Source organism: Eptatretus burgeri, chromosome 17 (genome assembly GCF_056783735.1).
Source record: "Eptatretus burgeri isolate ZD-2024b chromosome 17, Ebu_testis_v1, whole genome shotgun sequence".
Lineage (NCBI taxonomy): Eukaryota > Metazoa > Chordata > Myxini > Myxiniformes > Myxinidae > Eptatretus > Eptatretus burgeri.
Window position 1 is genome coordinate 23,261,951 of NC_140977.1, and position 22,303 is coordinate 23,284,253.

Below are 22,303 nucleotides of genomic sequence, written 5' to 3' on the forward strand. Positions count from 1 at the left end.
GGTTGGTGTGTTTTATGTTTGGTTGGGGTGAGTCCATGGTTGGTGTGTTTTATGATTGGTGAGGGTGAGTCCATGGTTGGTGTGTTTTATGATTGGTGAGGGTGAGTCCATGGTTGGTGTGTTTTATGATTGGTGAGGGTGAGTCCATGGTTGGTGTGTTTTATGATTGGTGAGGGTGAGTCCATGGTTGGTGTGTTTTATGATTGGTGAGGGTGAGTCCATGGTTGGTGTGTTTTGTGATTGGTTAGGATGAGTCCATGGTTGGTGTGTTTTGTGATTGGTTAGGGTGAGTCCATGGTTGGTGTGTTTTGTGATTGGTTGGGGTGAGTCCATGGTTGGTGTGTTTTGTGATTGGTTAGGGTGAGTCCATGGTTGGTGTGTTTTGTGATTGGTGAGGGTGAGTTCATGGTTGGTGTGTTTTATGATTGATTGGGGCGAGTCCATGTTTGGTGTGTTTTGTGATTGGTTGGGGTGAGTCCATGTTTGGTGTGTTTTGTGATTGGTTGGGGTGAGTCCATGGTTGGTGTGTTTTGTGATTGATTGGGGCGAGTCCATGGTTGGTGTGTTTTGTGATTGGTTAGGGTGAGTCCATGGTTGGTGTGTTTTGTGATTGGTTGGGGCGAGTCCATGGTTGGTGTGTTTTATGATTGGTGAGGGTGAGTCCATGGTTGGTGTGTTTTGTGATTGGTTAGGGTGAGTCCATGGTTGGTGTGTTTTGTGCTTGGTTGGGGCGAGTCCATGGTTGGTGTGTTTCGTGATTGGTTGGCGTCAGCCCATGGTTGGTGTGTTTTGTGACTGCTTGGGGAGACACCATGGTTGGTGAGTTTTGTTATTGGATGGGGTGAGTCCATGGTTGGTGTGTTTTGTGATTGGTTGGGGTGTGTCCATGGTTGGTGTGTTTTGTGATTGGTTGGGGTGAGTCCATGGTTGGTGTGTTTTATGTTTGGTTGGGGTGAGTCCATGGTTGGTGTGTTTTATGATTGGTTCTGGTGAGTCCATGGTTGGTGTGTTTTATGTTTGGTTGGGGTGAGTCCATGGTTGGTGTGTTTTATGATTGGTGAGGGTGAGTCCATGGTTGGTGTGTTTTATGATTGGTGAGGGTGAGTCCATGGTTGGTGTGTTTTATGATTGGTGAGTGTGAGTCCATGGTTGGTGTGGTTTATGATTGGTGAGGGTGAGTCCATGGTTGGTGTGTTTTGTGATTGGTTAGGATGAGTCCATGGTTGGTGTGTTTTGTGATTGGTTAGGGTGAGTCCATGGTTGGTGTGTTTTGTGATTGGTTGGGGTGAGTTCATGGTTGGTGTGTTTTATGATTGATTGGGGCGAGTCCATGTTTGGTGTGTTTTGTGATTGGTTGGGGTGAGTCCAAGTTTGTTGTGTTTTGTGATTGGTTGGGGAGAGTCCATGGTTGGTGTGTTTTCTGATTGATTGGGGCGAGTCCATGGTTGGTGTGTTTTGTGATTGGTTGGGGTGAGCCCATGGTTGGTGTGTTTTGTGATTGGTTGGGGTGAGTCCATGGTCGGTGTGTTTTATGATTGGTGACGGTGAGTCCATGGTTGGTGTGTCTTGTGATTGGTTAGGGTGAGCCTATGGTTGGTGTGTTTTATGATTGGTTCTGGTGAGTCCATGGTTGGTGTGTCTTATGTTTGGTTGGGGTGAGTCCAGGGTTGGTGTGTTTTATGATTGGTGAGGGTGAGCCCATGGTTGGTGTGTTTTATGATTGCTGAGGGTGAGTCCATGGTTGGTGTGTTTTATGATTGGTGAGGGTGAGTCCATGGTTGGTGTGTTTTATGATTGGTGAGGGTGAGTCCATGGTTGGTGTGTTTTATGATTGGTGAGGGTGAGTCCATGTTTGGTGTGTTTTGTGATTGGTTAGGATGAGTCCATGGTTGGTGTGTTTTGTGATTGGTTAGGGTGAGTCCATGGTTGGTGTGTTTTGTGATTGGTTGGGGTGAGTTCATGGTTGGTGTGTTTTATGATTGATTGGGGCGAGTCCATGTTTGGTGTGTTTTGTGATTGGTTGGGGTGAGTCCATGGTTGGTGTGTTTTGTGATTGATTGGGGTGAGTCCATGGTTGGTGTGTTTTGTGATTGGTTGGGGTGAGTCCATGGTTGGTGTGTTTTGTGATTGGTTGGGGTGAGTCCATGGTTGGTGTGTTTTATGATTGGTGAGGGTGAGTCCATGGTTGGTGTGTTTTGTGATTGGTTAGGGTGAGTCCATGGTTGGTGTGTTTTGTGCTTGGTTCGGGTGAGTCCATGGTTGGTGTGTTTTGTGATTGGTTGGGGTGAGTTCATGGTTGGTGTGTTTTATGATTGATTGGGGCGAGTCCATGTTTGGTGTGTTTTGTGATTGGTTGGGGTGAGTCCATGGTTGGTGTGTTTTGTGATTGATTGGGGCGAGTCCATGGTTGGTGTGTTTTGTGATTGGTTGGGGTGAGTCCATGGTTGGTGTGTTTTGTGATTGGTTGGGGTGAGTCCATGGTTGGTGTGTTTTATGATTGGTGAGGGTGAGTTCATGGTTGGTGTGTTTTGTGATTGGTTAGGGTGAGTCCATGGTTGGTGTGTTTTGTGCTTGGTTCGGGTGAGTCCATGGTTGGTGTGTTTTGTGATTGGTTGGGGTGAGTTCATGGTTGGTGTGTTTTGTGATTGGTTGGGGTGAGTTCATGGTTGGTGTGTTTTGTGATTGGTTGGGGTGAGTTCATGGCTGGTGTGTTTTGTGATTGGTTGGGGTGAGTCCATGGTTGGTGTGTTTTGTGATTGGTTGGGGTGAGTCCATGGTTGGTGTGTTTTATGTTTGGTTGGGGTGAGTCCATGGTTGGTGTGTTTTATGATTGGTTCTGGTGAGTCCATGGTTGGTGTGTTTTATGTTTGGTTGGGGTGAGTCCATGGTTGGTGTGTTTTATGATTGGTGAGGGTGAGTCCATGGTTGGTGTGTTTTATGATTGGTGAGGGTGAGTCCATGGTTGGTGTGTTTTATGATTGGTGAGGGTGAGTCCATGGTTGGTGTGTTTTATGATTGGTGAGGGTGAGTCCATGGTTGGTGTGTTTTATGATTGGTGAGGGTGAGTCCATGGTTGGTGTGTTTTGTGATTGGTTAGGATGAGTCCATGGTTGGTGTGTTTTGTGATTGGTTAGGGTGAGTCCATGGTTGGTGTGTTTTGTGATTGGTTGGGGTGAGTTCATGGTTGGTGTGTTTTATGATTGATTGGGGCGAGTCCATGTTTGGTGTGTTTTGTGATTGGTTGGGGTGAGTCCATGTTTGGTGTGTTTTGTGATTGGTTGGGGTGAGTCCATGGTTGGTGTGTTTTGTGATTGATTGGGGCGAGTCCATGGTTGGTGTGTTTTGTGATTGGTTGGGGTGAGTCCATGGTTGGTGTGTTTTGTGATTGGTTGGGGTGAGTCCATGGTTGGTGTGTTTTATGATTGGTGAGGGTGAGTTCATGGTTGGTGTGTTTTGTGATTGGTTAGGGTGAGTCCATGGTTGGTGTGTTTTGTGCTTGGTTCGGGTGAGTCCATGGTTGGTGTGTTTTGTGATTGGTTGGGGTGAGTCCATGGTTGGTGTGTTTTGTGATTGGTTGGGGTGAGTCCATGGTTGGTGTGTTTTGTGATTTGTTGGGGCGAGTCCATGGTTGGTGTGTTTTGTGATTGGTTGGGGTGAGTCCATGGTTGGTGTGTTTTGTGATTTGTTGGGGCGAGTCCATGGTTGGTGTGTTTTGTGATTGGTTGGGGTGAGTCCATGGTTGGTGTGTTTTGTGATTGGTTGGGGTGAGTCAATGGTTGGTGTGTTTTGTGATTGGTTGGGGCGAGTCCATGGTTGGTGTGTTTTGTGATTGGTTGGGGTGAGTCCATGGTTGGTGTGTTTTATGATTGGTTAGGGTGAGTCCATGGTTGGTGTGTTTTATGATTGGTTAGGGTGAGTCCATGGTTGGTGTGTTTTGTGATTGGTTGGGGTGAGTCAATGGTTGGTGTGTCAAAGGTCAAAAAGTCAACATTGGCCAAACGTCAACAACTTTTTGAAATTTCTAAAATCCTCAATTTTCTTCCGATTGACTTGAAATTTGAATAGCATTTGCATGTTACTGAATTCAACCACCTACTATTTTTGAGGTCAACCTCGTCCAAAAAGTCAGCATAGGCCATATTTCTAAAATCCTCAATTTTAATCCAGTTAAGTTGAAATTTGAAGAGCATTTGCATGTCAGGTCATTTCATTCAACCACCTATTTTTTAAGTCAGCATCTGCCAAAAGGTCAACACGAGCCTGATTTCTAAAATTGAGAGATAGGGCCAAAAACGATGTATATCATGATAGCTCAAAAAGTTGTGAATGAGTTGTGACAAAACTAGGTTGACGAGTTTGTTAGGTGACAAGAACAAGCCAATTCGATTTTGGTTCAGATCCAGCCCATCAGTGGGGTACAAAACGTAAACTGTTCAGCCGGAAGAGGTACGCGCTCTTCCGAGTGCCGTTCTACTTTGTTCTGTTTTGCCAAGTGTCGCTCTATGAGTGATTTTTTTTTTTTTCATTTATATGTCAATCGCCTGCAGGTCATAATTTCAAACCGATCTTCACGAAACTTCACCACCTGGTAGAGTTCGTCATAAGCAAGAAGCCCTTTGTTTTTGAGGTGTAAAGGTCAAAAGGTCAACAACTTTGTCGAATTCCCAAAATTCTCAATTTGCATTCGATTGACTTGAAATTTGAACAGGATTTGCATATCATGTCACTGAATTCAACCACCTATTACTTTTGAGGTCAACATGGGCCAAAAGGTCAACATGGGTCAAAAAATCGACATGCACGAAATTTCTAAAATTGTAAATTTTCATCTGATTGCTTTGAAATTTGAAGGATTTGCTGCTTTGGTCATTGAATTAAAGCACCAATTATTTTTCAGGTCAAATTTGTTTTTTTGATTTCGCAAGTATTGTGTGCTATGTATAACATCTTTTTTTTTTTCTTCGTCTTTCTCCTCCCCCCCCCCCCCCCCCGTACCACATTCTCATTCTCTTGAATGTGGAACCAACTTCCACATTCTCTTGAATCTCATTCTTTCTTCCAGGTGTTCAAGAGAGCTGTTCACAATCTCAGATAGTCCCCAATCCAAAACCATCATTTTTTTTACCCTCATTAACCACCCCTCCTCTCCCACTCCACCACTATCCCTCCTTCCAAATTTCCAGTTTTCCCTCTTGAAAGTTTCCTTCTGCATACAGCTTGTCCTCCTCACCAATCCTCTCCAGGCATCCTGTCCTCCTCACCAATCCTCTCCATACCCAATTGTTTGTCCAAGTCTCCCTCTATCTTGACCTTTAACTCTGCTGTTGGTGTTTTTCCCCCCTCTCTCTACTCTTCCTTTTGTCCTGTTGATTCCTGGTCCGTTGAGTGTACAAATACAAGCTCCTCCACGAGCCTTGACTATGCACACAAGACAAAAAAAGAAATGTTTCTCTTATTTGTTGTTTTGTATTTTTTTCCTACATTTTCCAATCATAATCACTTGAGTTTTATTGGATTAAAATAATCCTTTCTTTCTTGTGCATGCTCTGTTTCTGTGTTTGCCAGGAAGATGAACTGCTTGTTCTTTCCTTCATGTGATCTTGAACTTTTCATCGTTGGGCATTCTGCTTCTGTTGCCCGAGTGTCACTTGCACAGATCACATGCAGGACAAAGACATTAACAGACATTGGTCTGTGACACTGATCACAACCAAAATCTAATCGGCCTGTTCTTGTCACCTAACTGACTCATTCACCTGGTTTTGTCATAAGTCGTCCACAACTTTTTGAAATACAGTATCGTGTTCTATATCGTTTTCTGACACCGTCTCTCAATGGTGAAGAATCATGTAGAGAATTATAAAAAAAAGTCTTGTATCTGAATCCTGATTTGTCCTTGTCACACACCCAACCTGTCCACCAAATTTCGTCTGAATCCGTTCACAACTTTTTGAGATGTACTGTTCACAGACGGGGGTGAAAGCATAACCTCCATCCATGTCTTCTGGCAGAGATAACAAAGGGACCTTAAAAAAAAATTGTTATTACCTCCACCACCGAAGGTGAAGGAGGTTATGTTTTCACCCGTTTCTGTCTTCGTTTGTCTATTTGTCTGTGTATAGGATGTCTCAAAAAGTTGTGGACGGATTCGGATGAAGCTTGGACAGGTTGGGTGTGTGGCAAGGACGAATCGATTAGATTTTGGTGAAGATCCGGATCTGGATACGAGAGTTATTTAACTCTTAAGTGATTCTTCATCATTGAGAGATAGGGCCAAAAACAATATAGTACTCGATAGCACGATATCTCAAAAATGATTTGGGCCTGATATGTTCTCGTGGATCAGGCATTGCGTGGCGGAGGTATGTGCTCCATCGAATGCCCTTCTAGTTTTTTTATTTTTTTATTTATTTTTTTTTGTATTTAATTTCCCTTCTTATTCTCCTTCCTTTGAATTGTGGAGTTTTTGTTGGGTTCACCAGTCTACTGGAATTTAATTGATGTGAACTTGTTTTTGTAATCGAGTAATCCCATATCTTCTTTAAACTCTCCACAATCGTTTTCATGGCGGCATACTTTTCTTGTCTTGCCACTGGGAGTTTTCCGATTAAATCCATGTCTTATTTATTTACTCATTTCCCCCTCCCCCAACCCCCCCCCATTCTCTTTTTCTTCTTCTTCACATGTCTATTCAGTGGGATTTTTTTTTTGATCTTGAAATAACCGAGCGTTTCTTCTTTTTGGCCTTATTTTGATTGTACTCGATTTCTAGCGTCGACGGCCCGAGTCGGCGCCGTGATTCCACAAACCTTGACTTTGTAAATAAAATGAAAGCGTGCTTGGTGGTACAGCAAGATGTCCTACTAGGGTCGCTGTTTAAATGTCATCGTTGGAACCAGCCAGCAAGATCATTCTCTTTGACACATGCATAAATAGAGATAATTTGGGCATAATTTTGTTTATAATTCTGCTCCACAGTGTGAAAAACATGGAGTTGACTGATAGCAACTTGCAAACGCTAACAGACTACCTGCAAAAGACGCTTTCTCCGGATCCATCAGTACGACGGCCAGGTATGTTCTGTGCCGATTACCTGTGGATCTTCTTCACAAATGTAAATGTGGTTAAAGGATTAGGCAATATTGCTGTGTTTGATTTAAAAAACAAAAAAAACAACTTTATGATCAATTCTCAGTTTTTCAATCTAACTTTGCTAAACTGTTATTTATTCTTGTGTATGTATTTTGTCTTTCATTATCATGGTAAACAGCTGAATATCTTTGTTTGCTTTATGGTTTGACGTTCACCGCGTGCCCACATGCTGGGAGTCGAGTTTTGGTTGGAAAATGCCGATTTATGAAGAGATGTGAAGTATTGATTTTGGTGTCGGAAAAGCGTGGCCGTGTGGAGCGTGGGGGTTTGAGAAGGGCTGGCTGTCTTGCCACGAGCTCCCTCTAATTGGCCCAGTTTGAGGATAGCTTGGTGGCCAAATGATTAATGAGAACAAAAGTAGAGGGGGGAAACAAAGAAAGAAAGAAAGAGACTTGGGTGAGCATTGCCCCCTATATGCTCTGCCCTGAACCCTCCACTTGCCCCTGGCGTCTCCCCTTGCCCTCATGTGTCTCCATAAATCATCACGTTCTCTGCTCATTCCTCTGGAGGCACTGGCTCGGGCGCCATCGTGATGAACGACCTCCTTCCCTCGGAGGTTGACCTATCGCTGTATTTATTATTTTTCTCTTTTGACCCTCGCATGGCAAACCGGTTGGTTGCTCGGTTATCCCACCGAGTGTCTGCCAGTTGTTCAGTTGTTTGGAATTGTATCTTGTGTGTTTTTTATTTTAATATATATATATATTTTTTTGTGTTGGAGTCATTTAAAGATGGGGTTGTGAGATGGAGGTTGGGAGTTGTCAGCCATCAATCATTGGCATTGATTGTGATGAAGTGTTTACATGACAATTTCACCGCCTCTTTCTTGATGTGGTGTACTTTGTGATGTGTATATGTTTGCGTTTTGAGAATGTGGGGGGGGGTCGGTAATATACATTCGGTGTGCACGTGGGTCGGGGAACCCTCGTCATTGTTGACATTGCAGTGTTGAAAAGCCGGCATGATATTTGTACTTTCACTTTTCTCTCGAGTTTGAATTTGAGCCTCTGATTGTGAACTACACAAAGGGGCTTTGTTTGCCCTGAAAGGTGGGACGAGTTTTAATTAATTTAATTGCATAGTGGTGTCGCGGCTCGTACATGAATTGCGTACAGGGCACACATTATGAGAGGTCACTGTACTTGAACACCAATATGTAAGGGCATATGTGGACAATAGACAAATGTACATATTCAGTGAGATTTCAACCTGGGACCTCAGCACCATGAACCATGATATCAGATGGGAAATGACAAATAGGCCGATCCAATCTTCTCTTGGAAAAGTTTGTGTACAGACCGAGCAGTATGTATTTTGATTATGTTGTTTTGATTCTCTTAATTGTTGGAGACTATGGAGAAAGACGACGGAGAAATCGACCCTTTTCTCCTCTATAAACGCTGTAGCGCAACTGATTAATGGTGCGGAACCGAACAGGCTGGGAATTGTAATCCTGCAGATAGCCGGCTTGAGGGTAAATTTGGGCGAGGCGCCACTGAGGGGATTGTCTCCCTTAATTCCAAACGCAGTCTGACAACAATGTCGATTTATAATTCACCCATGGGTTACCAATCGACAGCGACATGTTTGGCGTGGAAAAGAGAGCAGGAGCACATGGCATGCACAGCCTTTAGGAATAAATATATAAATACATTTATTTGGCACGATACCGAATTTGGAATCCTTGATGGACAGACGCAAACAAGGAAACTAAAACTCTGCTGTCGTGCCGAACAAACTTGCACATTTACGTGCAACCCTGCCAAAGGATGTTGGTGTTTCAGGACTGCCAAAACGAAGACTCGGAGGATGCAGGGGCGGGTGGCAGGAGAGCGGGCATCGACGACAAGTGGACACATCCGTGAGGACGGAGCAGGAGAGCGAGCTCGATCCTGCCATGAAGTACAAGTGAGAGCAGTTTTCAGGGCATGACCTCAGCGTGTCTCCAGGAATCTTGAGGCTGCTGTCAGCCAATGACGTCTGGTGCCTGTGTTGGCACCGCTCTCATTCATGGCTGCGGAGGGGGAGCCTTTTCCCCTCTGTCGGCGGCTGTAACTTGTGCTTTTCTGCCAGCCTGAGACGAGCCGGAAGACTTGCTTTAAACCCGTCCTGACCCGATGCCCAGTTCCCGGCTGGGTCCATATATGGAGTACACATGATGGGGACATCCTTACCTTGACTACACATAAATTACCGAACCCATCCACCTGGCTGTGCAACATCAGAGAACTTAGCCCTATCATGTGTTTGTCCTGAATTAATATATGGCTCAAAAGTCAGCTCAAAAGCCACCTTGGAAGTTTAACCAAAGGATCACAAACTGAACTATAACAGGAGTTGTGGAGCGCATAGTCTCACCTTGTGTGTTCATGCTGAACAAAAATACCATCGTTAACTGAACACGCTTCTGTGATGGCCCATATACCCCTATCATCCGTGCGCCCTATTATGTCTTGTAGTTTCTTGGCATGGGTTATGAAGGTCATGAATTTAATACCTCACTCGCATCTGGTCATAGATCAGATATAAGAAGTTTCAGATAAAGATTTCAATTCAACAAATTATGGCTGGGATACCACTTCATGGATGACATCCTCATTATCGCCCAATATACCCCCATGTGGAGTTGATCACATCCGAGGAAAAATGTTGCTTCGTGTTCGTTGCTGGAGCTGTTCAAGTGGGTACATACTGCCAACAGCACAACACTTATCCAATCATATGCCTCCATATTTCCATCTCAACATTACGCGTTTAAAAATATACGGGAGGAGGCGGGAGCTGATATAACTGCCTTGCTCTTAACCTCCATTTGATGCAGTGACTTCATCATGGGCTGTTTTGGCCAGAAGACAGCGGTCTGCGTCAGAGGATTGAGCTATAGGACCCTGTCGAGAGGGGTGAAACGCTTTTAATGGAGGTATCCCGGCATCTTGTGAATATGAAGTGTTTCGCCCAAAAGATGGCAAACTCTTCTAAAAGTGTTTGCCATTGTTCAGGCCATCCTGTCCCGCAACACGTGATGGCCGGAAAAATGGCAATTGGACTTACGGAGAAGAAGACCTCTCTGTTTGGCCGCCTCCCTCATCTCTTGGCCTCCTCATCGCCATCCATTCGACCATCTTGAGCCGCACTTTGCCTTGCATGATCGCACCACGATTCTGGACCGAACATTGTGCGTGCTCAAGTCCTCGCCTCTGCTGTTCCCATTTGTTGTGTGAATCTGGTATCGTCGGAGCCATAGCGGGTTATTTCTTTCCTTTCTCCAAAAGATCGTACTTGCTCCCCTGCCACGAAGTTGGACGGAGGTTATGTTTTCACCCCTGTCTGTCTGCCTTTGTTTGTTTGTCGATGAATAGGATATCTCCAAAAGTTGTTGACTGATTTTGACAATTTCGTGGAGTTGTTGGGTGTCTGCTAAAGAGGGAATCGTGAGATTTTTGTGTTCTTCCGGATCAGGATACTGGAATTTTTAGAAGTGATTCTTCACCCTTCAGAGATGGGGCTAAAAAGAACATCGAGCATGATATTTCAAAAAGTTATGGACGGATTATGACAAAACTCTGTGGATGAGTTTGGTAGGTGACCAGAACAAGTTGATTAGATTCTGGTTCAGGTCTGGATCCAGATCCGGACATCAGTGGGATACAAAATGTAAACTGTTCAGCCTGACAGAGGTATGCACTCCACTGAATGCCATTGTAATTCCTATCTGTGTCTGCTGACCGCCAGATCTGTTCCTTATCCCCTGTAATTTTTTTGTTTGTTATCATTTCAGCTTTCATTTGGGAAATCCTTGGGGGAACCTAAATGGTAATGGGAAGTCTGAACCCAGTATCGTGAATTTGACACTGCTTCGGCTGTTCACGGAGGTCTTCGACCTCTGGCTCAAAACGCTGTGTGTGTGTGTGTGTGTGTGTGTGTGTGTGTGTGTGTGTGTGTGTGTGTGTGTGTGTGTGTGTGTGTGTGTGTGTGTGTGTGTGTGTGTGTGTGTGTGTGTGTGTGTGTGTGTGGTTGTGTGTGTGTGTGTGTGTGTGTGTGTGTGTGTGGTTGTGTTCCAAAACAAAGCCTGAAACATGACATTAATTTATTTTGTTGGAAGGGCTTTGTTTTGGACCATTATGACACCCGACCACAATCCCACCTCGTTGATGGGCAGTGAGGCAGAGGCAATGTTGTTTGTCCAGCTTTGGCTGTTATGGAACAGAATCTATGCTTCCACTGCTCCATCAAGCTCGGAGGTTTAAGCTATATAAATATTTGTTTGTACGTTCTTTTTTTCACGGCCGAACCGGAACACCTCGAGACCCCAGTGCATTTTTGCATTTGGATCAGGCAGTGCTGCTGCCGGCAAATGGTAACCACCATGAGGCCAACAACTCCATCGCTTTTCAATGCCCAGCATGCCCTGAAACCCTCCATATAAATAACTTCAAGTAGATTGGTACTTTTTTTGATGGAGGGTTAGGGTTAGGGTTTTGATGGAGGGATACGATGACTGGTTGATGTGGGGAAGAAAGGGGGAACAAAGAATCGATAAATAAATAATTACGTACACGAGACGATGGAACCTATGGTGCCACACACACCAGATTTAGTTGGAGACGGGGATGGGGAATGTGAACCAGATGAGGCCTCAGCTGCTGGTCAATGAGCGGGCGATGAGATGACCAGGAGCGACGAAGGCAAGGCCCCTGTCAGAGCAGGTCCAGGAGAAAGCAGGCAGGAAGGCACCATGGACGGAGAAACCGTTCTTTGTTTCTCAGCTACAACTCTCTCTCTCTCTCCTTATTCTTGCTCCGCTTCACCTGCAACAGCTCTCTCTCTCTCTCTCTCTCTCTCTCTCTTTCTCTCTCTTTCTCTCTCTTTCTCTCTCTTTCTCTCTCTTTCTCTCTCTTTCTCTCTCTTTCTCTCTCTTTCTCTCTCTTTCTCTCTCTTTCTCTCTCTTTCTCTCTCTTTCTCTCTCTTTCTCTCTCTTTCTCTCTCTTTCTCTCTCTTTCTCTCGCCCCAAAAAATTCCGCCCTCCGGAGGCGCCCATAACTTTTCCCGTCGGGAGTCAACGAAAAGCTCCTCTCCTCGTTTCCTGGACAGCACAGTCCCTCGTCTCGACCTCATCCGGTCCCTCATCCGGTGGGACATCACAAGGGTTTATGCATACAATTTTCTTCACCTTAATCCCTAATTATTACCACGCGCCATCACCTGTATGTTGCACATTCAAATAAGACAATCTTGAAGTTAACAATGCTCTCCTTCATATATATATATATATATATATATATATATATATATATATATATATATATAAATATATATATATATATATATATATATATATATATATATATATATATATATATATATATATATATATATATATATATATATATATATATATATATATATATATACAGTGGGGAGAACAAGTATTTGATACACTGCCGATTTTGCAGGTTTTCCCACTGACAAAGCACGTAGAGGTCTGTAATTTTTATCATCGGTACACTTCAACTGTGAAAGACAGAATCTAAAACAAAAATCCTGAAAATCACATTGTATGATTTTAAAATAATTGATTTGCATTTTATTGCATGAAATAAGTATTTGATCACCCTCCAACCAGTAAGAATTCCGGCTCTCACAGACCTGTTAGTTTTGTCTTTAAGAAGTCCTCCCATTCTCCACTCATTACCTGTATTATCTGCACCTGTTTGAACTTGTTATCTGCATAAAAGACAGCTGTCCACATTCAATCAATCAGACTCCAACCTCTCCACAATGGGCAAGATCAGAGAGCTGTCGAAGGACATCAGGGACAAAATTGTAGACTTGCACAAGGCTGGGATGGGCGACAGGACAATAGGAAAGCAGCTTGGTGAGAAGGCAACAACTGTTGCGCAATTATTAGAAAATGGAAGAAGTTCAAGATAACAGTCAATCTCCCTCGGTCTGGGGCTCCATGCAAGATCTCACCTCGTGGAGCCTCAATGATCATGAGAAAGGTGAGGGATCAGCCCAGAACTACACGGCAGGACCTGGTCAATGACCTGAAGAGAGCTGGGACCACAGTATCAAAATTAACCATCAGTAACACACTACGCCGTCATGGATTAAAATCCTGCAGCGCACGCAAGGTCCCTCTGCTCGAGCCACCGCATGTCCAGGCCCGTCTGAAGTTTGCCAATGACCATCTGGATGATCCAGAGGAGGAATGGGAGAAGGTCATGTCGTCTGATGAGCCCAAAATAGAGCTTTTTGGTTTAAACTCCACTCGCCGTGTTTGGAGGAAGAAGAAGGATGAGTACAACCCCAAGAACACCATCCCAACCGTGAAGCATGGAGGTGGAAACATCATTATTTGGGGATGCTTTTCGGCAAAGGGGACAGGACGACTGCACCATATTGAGGGGAGGATGGATGGGGCCATGTATCACGAGATCTTGGCCAACAACCTCTTTCCCTTAACAAGAGCATTTTCGATGGGGCGTGGCTGGGTCTTCCAGCATGACAACGACCCGAAACACACAGCCAGAGCAACTAAGGAGTGGCTCCGTTAGAAGCATCTCAAGGTCCTGGAGTGGCCGAGCCAGTCTACAGACCTGAACCCAATAGAAAATCCTTGGAGGGAGCTGAAAGTCTGTGTTGCCCAGCGACAGCCCCGAAACCTGAAGGATCTGGAGAAGATCTGTATGGAGGAGTGGGCCAAAATCCCTGCTGCAGTCTGTGCAAACCTGGTGAAGAACTACAGGAAAGGTATGATCTCTGTAATTGCAAACAAAGGTTTCTGTACCAAATATTAAATTCTGTTTGTCTGCTGTATCAAATACTTATTTCATACAATAAAATGCAAATTAATTATTTAAAAATCGTACAATGTGATTTTCAGGATTTTTGTTTTAGATTCCGTCTTTCACAGTTGAGGTGTATCTATGATAAAAATTTCAGACCTCTACGTGCTTTGTAAGTGGGAAAACCTGCAAAATCGGCAGTGTATCAAATACTTCTTCTCCCCACTGTGTGTGTGTGTGTGTGTGTGTATATATATATATATATATATATATATATATATATATATATATATATATATATATATATATATATATATATATATATATATATATATTATTGGCTATCTACCAATACACAGATCATACCACTCCCCCCCCTCCCCCCAAACCTCATACAAACATAATAACATACATGTTATGATGACAAATTGAAATTGAGTGTATGAATTATTCCCATGAATAATTCTCACCACTTGGGAAAAACAAATTTGAAGCTTAAAGATAGAGCGGCCTTCACCATGGTGCTGGGTGGGCTCCGCAACGGGATCCGATTATATGGAACCCAACACTTCAATAAATGTTGATCCTGGGGCACTGTTAATGTGTCATTGACTCGAATCAAGATTGTTTCTACATTTGGTTTATATTATCGCTTTGCTTCGTTGGTGTATTGTAAACAAACGTGTTTACATGAATTGCACCATTTCGATTGAATCACGCGAGGTGTGAAAATGTGGAAAAGATTGCAGCCGCTACCAATCGTTTAAGCCTCTTCATATTATTGTTATCATTATTATTATGATTATTATTATTGATGTTTTGGGGGGGGGGAGGGTCACTAACTTCTACTGTCAAACCCAGCTTTGTTGTGCTCATCAATCGTGTTTGAATGGTTACCTGGTATTGCTATGCGCCCAACTGCAACTTTTTTAATGTTGCCTCGACATTTTAATCCACACACCAATGTCTTACAACCTTTACCGGGTATCACCCACTCCTCGCACCTCGTCCGAATGTAAGTTAGTGCTTCTCGGTGACATCACGACTTTGGGAGGGAAGTCTTGTCATACCAGAAGCTCAGTGGGTAAAAAAAGCCGTGTTGCATAGCCTGCTGTGGTGTCTGTTCGATCCCCACGGCTCATCACATTGAGGTTTTGGAATGAGGAGCAAGAGTGGGCTGGTCTTCCTGGGCATTCCTCATCACCGGGGTCTCACTGTTTGTTTTCTTTGTGTGCAGTCGTTGTGTTGGCTGGAGCTTCTGCACTGTAAACAAATTAATGTTCCTGAGTGTTCCTTTGAACAGCTATCTTTCCTTCCAAAGGATGGGCAGCCAGTCGAGTCTGGTCCAGTTCAGTCCAACAAGAGATGTGGAGTGACAGAAAATGAATGCAATTAAAAGCATTTTTACAAATCCATCCATTTTCACATCGTTTTATGTTGAGCAACCAAGGAAATGTAATTAATTTGTTGAAAAATAATTGTCCGTTAATTAACAGGAAAAATTCATGTGATGGATTGAATCTTGGTGAATCAAGATCGCTGGTTTCATCAAAATATGTCACCTCTTCCGACCAGTAAGACTTCGGTCTTGCTGGTCCGACTGGTGTGTGTGTGTGCGTGTATACACACACGTACCCATGTTTGGAGGGCTTTATCGGCAGCAAGCAAGGGTCAAAACCTCCACGAAGAACTGAGCCCACATGATGATGCTCCAGACAGTTAGAAAATCTATCAATTGCTTGCAAGTTAATGAGGTTCTTGCTTTAGGTAAACAACTATTTTGAGGCTTGCAATTAAGATAAAGTTAATTTTCAGGTGTTGTACATTTGGTATCATTTACAACATCCTTTCAATGTTCACAATGCTTTCGGAATATCTGTTGCACATGAATGTTCGACAAATGATTGTAATCACGAGGACCCGAGTTGTGAAAAATAAAAAAAACCCACAAAAACAAACTGTGCACGCTCGTCTGCCTCCTCGTAATCCTATTTATTTGTGTTTTTGTTATTTTTATTTTTGAATCGTCCTCATTTTTTCAGTTGTTCTGTCTGTGCTTCCTTTCCAGCTGAGAAGTTTCTCGAGTCTGTTGAGGGAATGTTCAACTATCCGCTTCTGCTGCTTACCTTGCTGGAGAAGTCTCCTGACAAAGTCATCCGTGTTTGTGCTGCTATCACCTTCAAGAACTACATCAAACGCAATTGGAGATGTGTAAGCGACTCTGTCAACACCTCTTCATCCTTATCCTGCAGAACTGATGTAAAATCAGACTCGATGGGCCTCGTAGGTTGGTACCCATGGGGAGGAGGAAATACCTCCTTAAGAAATGCTCTGCTCAGTGCGGTGAGAAATGTGGCGCCATTGTTGTGGTGCCGTTGGTACCCAGAGTGCCTGCCCGTGGAGGTGACGGCACTTCCCCCAAACTCAGTGACTTTGTTTGTCTCATTTAACAGTTTGTTGTCTTGTGTATTCGTCTGTATGTGTGTATGATGTTTATGCAGCTGCAGAACGAGCCTTCGACCCTGTTTAAAAAAAATAAAATACTGCACTTATGAAATTTTTTTCACCCGACATCGTTTCATCACTTGGCTGGCTTGCCTCGCCATTTTGCCGGCCATTTGTCGAAGCCGATAAGTGCGGCACCATGCCCCAGAATTATTAGGCCTGTCGTTTGAAAAACCGATAGGTTCAATAGGAAGAGTTAAAGTTTGATTTGGATTTCCTATCTTCAGCTCATATTTCTTCACATTATCTCCTGTTGGTTAAACTCACTTTGCGCTCCAGCGTTGCCTCGAGTTTAGTAAATCGTGTCGCAATGTTGTCCATCACTTCCCTCCTCTCATCTGTGTCCTTGTTATAATCATGCATTTGACATTGCTCATTTTGAGCCATGCTGGCTGTCCCCCCCCCCCCACTCACGTTCGCTCTACCATTCATATTTTGTTGCTTTTGGCTTCATTTCTCCAATCCTTGTCTTGCAAGTCCTCGACCTCTATTTTAGAATTAGTCTGAGCATAGATGATTGGAAACCTCATTGTTCATTTGTTGGGTGGTGTTCCTGCCTTTATTCCACTTGCTGTCGGACCCCGACGCTCGCGGTTCATAAAATGCGACCTGCTTCTACATTCATGGCCTGGTGGTTCACGTGTTCACAGCTTTATTTTTTATCCATGGGATTTTGGATTCCCCTCCCCCCCATGTGAATCATGAATCGCTGGGAACTTATCCCCATTTATCCCATTGAAACAATGCCCCGACTTTGGCGGATTTGACATTCGCGGAATTTTTCAGACGTGTCACCCCCACGAATGTCATGGTCCGACCGTACTTCCTTCCTTTACGACCAACTCTATTTTCCCCTTGAATATTCCTGCCTGCCGTGTACACTTTCATTGCGAAAGGAAATCCTTTCTTATTGCTTCATCATTCATTTATAATCATGTCAAGAATCAAACCAGCCGAGCATGCTCTGAAGCAAGTGCACGACGTCTACTCCATCTAGTTATCAGGCGTCATGTTCAGTAATCAGATCAGGTCGTGCCAAAAAATAAACAAACCCATAAAATCCACAATTTATTCTGAATTACATAAAACTTCAGGAATATGTGCTACATTTTATGTGTGACAGGTGTACCAAATATCACAACCTTAACTTGGCAATAACCTGATCAAATGCTCCAAACAGCCATCTCTGCGCTGAATACAGATTTGAACACGACAGGTGAAGTTGTTTACGCGCTGAGTTCCTGCAAGTGAGATGGAACTAACTTTCTCTGCGATTGCTTGTTTCAGCTCAAGGATGCTTCTTGGGTTATCTTGATACACATTGTCTTTGACATATTCCCAAAGATAAAATATATATAGTGGGCAGACATCACAGTACTGTTTAGACCACTCGACGCTGAAGCGTCGACCAATCACTCTTAACGAAGTGGCTTGTCACCCATCCACGGGACGTATTTATGGTGTGAGGGGTGGCCCCACTTGATGAAACCGTTGTTCTTCTCTTTGAAAGCTTTTGTGACCAAAGCAGCCAAAACTCATTCAGCAGTTTAATGTAGCGCTCAGAGTTGATGGTCATGGCATTACAGTCCTCATCTTCAAACCAGAACAGTCTAATGATGCCATGATTACTCATTGTACACCAGGCCGTACACTTGGCTGAATCTAAGGGTCTCTGGCGAAACTCATCGGGCGGTACTGTGCCCCATTCGACATTCCTTGCTCTCGAAATTTCTTCGTAAGTTTTAATATTCTCTCTTTGCATGGGGTGTCTGAGCAGTTAATTTTTCTTTTTAACTTTCTTTTTGTTTAGACGAAAAATTGCATTTTGAATTGGGATTTCACAGAAAATGCCTTTTCTTCATTTGTCTTGGGCATTGTTTCTTGCAGGACCTCAGCTCTCATTATCTGTAATAAGAGAGAGAGAGAGAAAAAACAGCCTTTTTACAGCCATTTTCCCTGCTGAGCAGGGCTTAGCTTTTTTGCTGGCTCCATGCAACCATGGTTCCCTTCTTGAGGCAATGTTTTTATGGCCGGATGCCCTTGCTGACGCCAACCCTGGTCGCCTCTTACGACACACAGGGTTATGGTACACCGATTCTAACCAGGGCATACACCGGGACTAGTACACTGGTACTCATTTCGCCAACCTCGGAAGGATGACAGGCTGAGTCAACCCCCTGGTGTTAATTCAGTGGCCAACGGGGCTCAAACTAAGGACCCTAGGATCCCAAGCCAGCCCATCCTAACCACTAAGCCAATACCAGACGTTATCTGTAATAAGAGAGAGAAAAAAAAAAAACATGAAAATTTTTTTAATGGTGGATAAAACTGAGGGTTTGGTTATTTTCTTTTGGCACACCCGCTATTTAGGATGGTACAGGATTTTGCATGAGTTCTCGGCAGTAGCAAATGCTTCCTTTTTTAATTATTATTATTATTATTATTATTATTTTGTCATTTGAATCATTGGGAATGATTGGTTCGCAATATTCCACCAGATTTCAGAAACATGTCAAATTGTAGAGAAAGTAATAATAATTTTGTCAAAGAGTAACGTTGTAGTAGAATATGCCAAAGCAGGACTTGTGTTTAACATAGCCTGAGGAACCCAAGAGGTAATGGGACTGTTTATTGCGATCATGTTCACTGTGTGCATTTGTTTGCTGAGGCATGCTCAACGTGTTTTTGTTTTTTTGTGTTTGTTTGTGTTTTTTTTTAGGTTTTGATCACCCAAAAATGTGTGCATCAAAATAACATCCTGACGTTTTGCTGTCTATTTTGTCCACAGAATGAAGACGAAGTCAATAAGATTTGTGATTCTGACCGTACCATGATAAAGGCAAATATTGTGAACCTGATGCTGCACAGCCCCGAGCAGATACAGAAGCAGGTGAGGGATCTGGTTCAGATGGCAATTTTGGTTGTTCGGTGCCCGACCGGTGAGCCCTTCACCCGGGGGGGGGGGGGGAATAAAACGAGTCTGGTGCTAATTGTTTAGCCACCGATGCGAAAGCAAAACGAATTTGATTGTCAATTGTGATTATTTGCGAATTTGTTCCTCAAACTCCCTGTGTGGAACGATGCTTCGCGATGCAACCAATTCAACATTCCCAATTTTTTCCTCGCCGTTTACCTTGAGACAGCCGATCGATCAGATGAAAATTTACGATTTTATAAATTTGTCCTTGAGGTCCACATTCTTGGCGATGACTTGAGAAAATAGCTGACCGGAAGTGATCGACCAACCACCGATTTTTAAAGCTCCGGTCTAGTAGAATGTAACGACGCAAACCGGAAGTCCAACGATGACTGTGACGAGAAAAAAAAACATAGTACGTCAGGAAATGTGGCTCTGTCGTGACCTTGACCTTTGGCCTCAAAAGCAGTGGGGCTCTACTTTTTGAATGGCTCGAACCAGTTGGTTGAGTTGTGTGGAATTGCGACTTGTAGGCGACAGACGAACAAACAAACAAACACACTCGTACTGTACTTGCGAATGTTCGAATGTTCAATTTCACAACTTAATAAAAATACATTCGAAAAGAAGCTTTTGATTGCAGTGAAGAATCCTAATGTACAAAATGAAATGCACAGTTGAGCATGCCAAATGATGTAAATTGTATTATTATTATTATTATTATTATTATTTTTTATTGTTGTTGTTGTTCTTGGTTCTTCACTCATGTTTATTTTTTTGCAATCTTGAGTTTTCTAATTGTGATTGCTTTTTGATATTCCATGTAAATTTAAATGAAGGTTTTGCCCGACTCCCTTGCCCCTAGCTGAGTGATGCAATAAGCACTGTTGGCCGTGAAGACTTCCCACACAAATGGCCGAACCTCCTGGCCGACATGGTGTCTCGCTTTCAAAGCGGGGACTTCCACATTATCAACGGCGTACTGCATACGGCTCATTCTTTGTTTAAACGGTGTGAACCTCGACCCTCTCGCCACCCCCATACCTTGCTTTCTCTGCCCGGTGATGTAGCCATTGTTTTTCGCCGTCCTGATATCGTACCTGTATCGATGGTGATTGAGGGATGCCGGTTTTGTTCTCTCTTGCAGATACCGGCACGAGTTCAAATCAAATGAATTGTGGTCCGAGATAAAGTTGGTGCTTGGTGTGTTTGCCACACCCTTGACGGAGTTATTTAAGGTAACGAGTAAAGGATGTGCAATCTTGCTGCTCATTCTCCATGAATAAGTTGCTACTTGTTTGTTTTATTACCCTTGCCAGAGGAGAAGGTATTGCATTTGGGTCTGTCCGTCTGTCCGTCTGTGTCTTTTTGTTTGTTTGTTTGTCCGCACAGAACTTTTGTGTTTTTCTCCGCAACCGCTTGTCGGATTGAGACAATTTTTTTTACGAAAGGAGCGACTACTCATGTACAATGTTTTAATGACAATTATGACGTCATAGATTATGTGGTGTGGCAGTCATGTTGGGAAAACACAAACATTTTGGACCTCTGCGTCTCTGAAACCGCACCAAGGAAAGAATTGAAACTTGGCACACAGCAAGTACTCCTCATGGGGAGGTGCCTTTGTTATGATGTCATAATTGCATATGTTGAACGCAACATCCGATCGGTATGAAACTTTTTGAAGGTCATCTGGAGATAAATTAGTCCACAGAAAAAAAGAATATGATGACACCATCGGTCACATGATTCGGCAGGCATATTGTTGAAAAAACAAAACAAAAAAAAATAAACACCTTCAAAATGGCTGAACATATCGTGGCACAACTTTACATGTATGACTGCCTATCCATGAGTAACAAAACGTTCATACATACGACATCATTGGTCACATTGTTTGAAAGCCATATTGGATTTGCCCTATAACCGATAAAAATCTGCTCCAGAACGGCTGGACATATCGATGGGAAACTTCACACAAATGTTCCCGAAGCCTTGGGGATACTTGTGCATTCACAAATAATTTGTCACATGGTCTGGCAGCCATATTGGATTGAGTGGAAATTTTAAAAACTTTCTTTCTCTTCAACCGCTTCATTGATCGATGTGCAACTTCACAATTATGATCTCGTAGTGATGGGGAATATATGTTTTAAATCTCAACCTGATCAGGTACATTGTCTGGTGGCCAGAATAATTTAATTTTTTTATTCTGGGTTATTATTATTATTATTATTATTATTTTTTGAATAAGGCTCACTTGGCTGTGCCTGGATGGGTTTTTGGGCAGAGGAGTAGCAGCTAAAATGTGAATCCTCTCCAGGTTCCTTCTGATGACTTAATCTTTGCTTTTTACTTGTTCGGGTTTCTTCTGATGACTCCAATGCAGTATTGCACCGACAAGATTTGGTCTTCCATTTGATTTGAATTGAATTCATTTTTATCCCATTCTGAATTTAATTGAATAATGAAAAACGTCATGGGTCAGGGTCAGCTGTCCAATCAAAGTGGGGTTGCATCAAAGCGGAACGTCTTGGTACCCGGTCATCACTCCCAGCAGTTATAAAGTGGCAGTTCTAGCTAAGTTTATTATTAATTATGTAACACACCAGTACATAAACACCACACAACACCACACAACACCACACAACACCACACAACACCACACAACACCACACCACACCACACGACACGACACGACACGACACGACACGACACGACACGACACGACACGACACGACTCCTGGCGAGGGTCTGCAATTTCTGATTGCTCGTTTTCTTGTTTATTTATGCATCACTGTGGTTGGGCTACAGTTATTGAATTGATTTGCTTATTCTATGGAAAGGACTGTGGCTCTCCTAGGGTCCTTCTCCTTCTTTCAAATTCAAATTGGATTGGGATTAGATGAAAAATTTTCACCCTCTGGTTGTGTGATCACCA

The 22,303-nt window shown here is 43.3% G+C and overlaps 1 protein-coding gene across 2 annotated transcripts in view; it reads left to right on the forward strand.

The window, feature by feature from the left end:
• Window positions 1-22,303, forward strand: part of CSE1L (chromosome segregation 1 like) — a 94,678-nt gene that overhangs the window by 5,420 nt on the left and 66,955 nt on the right. For both annotated transcript variants that reach the window (XM_085861247.1, XM_085861248.1), the window contains exons 2-6: window positions 6,979-7,073; window positions 16,009-16,151; window positions 19,234-19,335; window positions 20,228-20,373; window positions 20,510-20,600. In XM_085861247.1, the coding sequence (XP_085717373.1) occupies window positions 6,989-7,073; window positions 16,009-16,151; window positions 19,234-19,335; window positions 20,228-20,373; window positions 20,510-20,600 (567 nt within the window). In that variant the 5' untranslated portion in view covers window positions 6,979-6,988. The remainder of the gene's footprint in view (window positions 1-6,978; window positions 7,074-16,008; window positions 16,152-19,233; window positions 19,336-20,227; window positions 20,374-20,509; window positions 20,601-22,303) is intronic.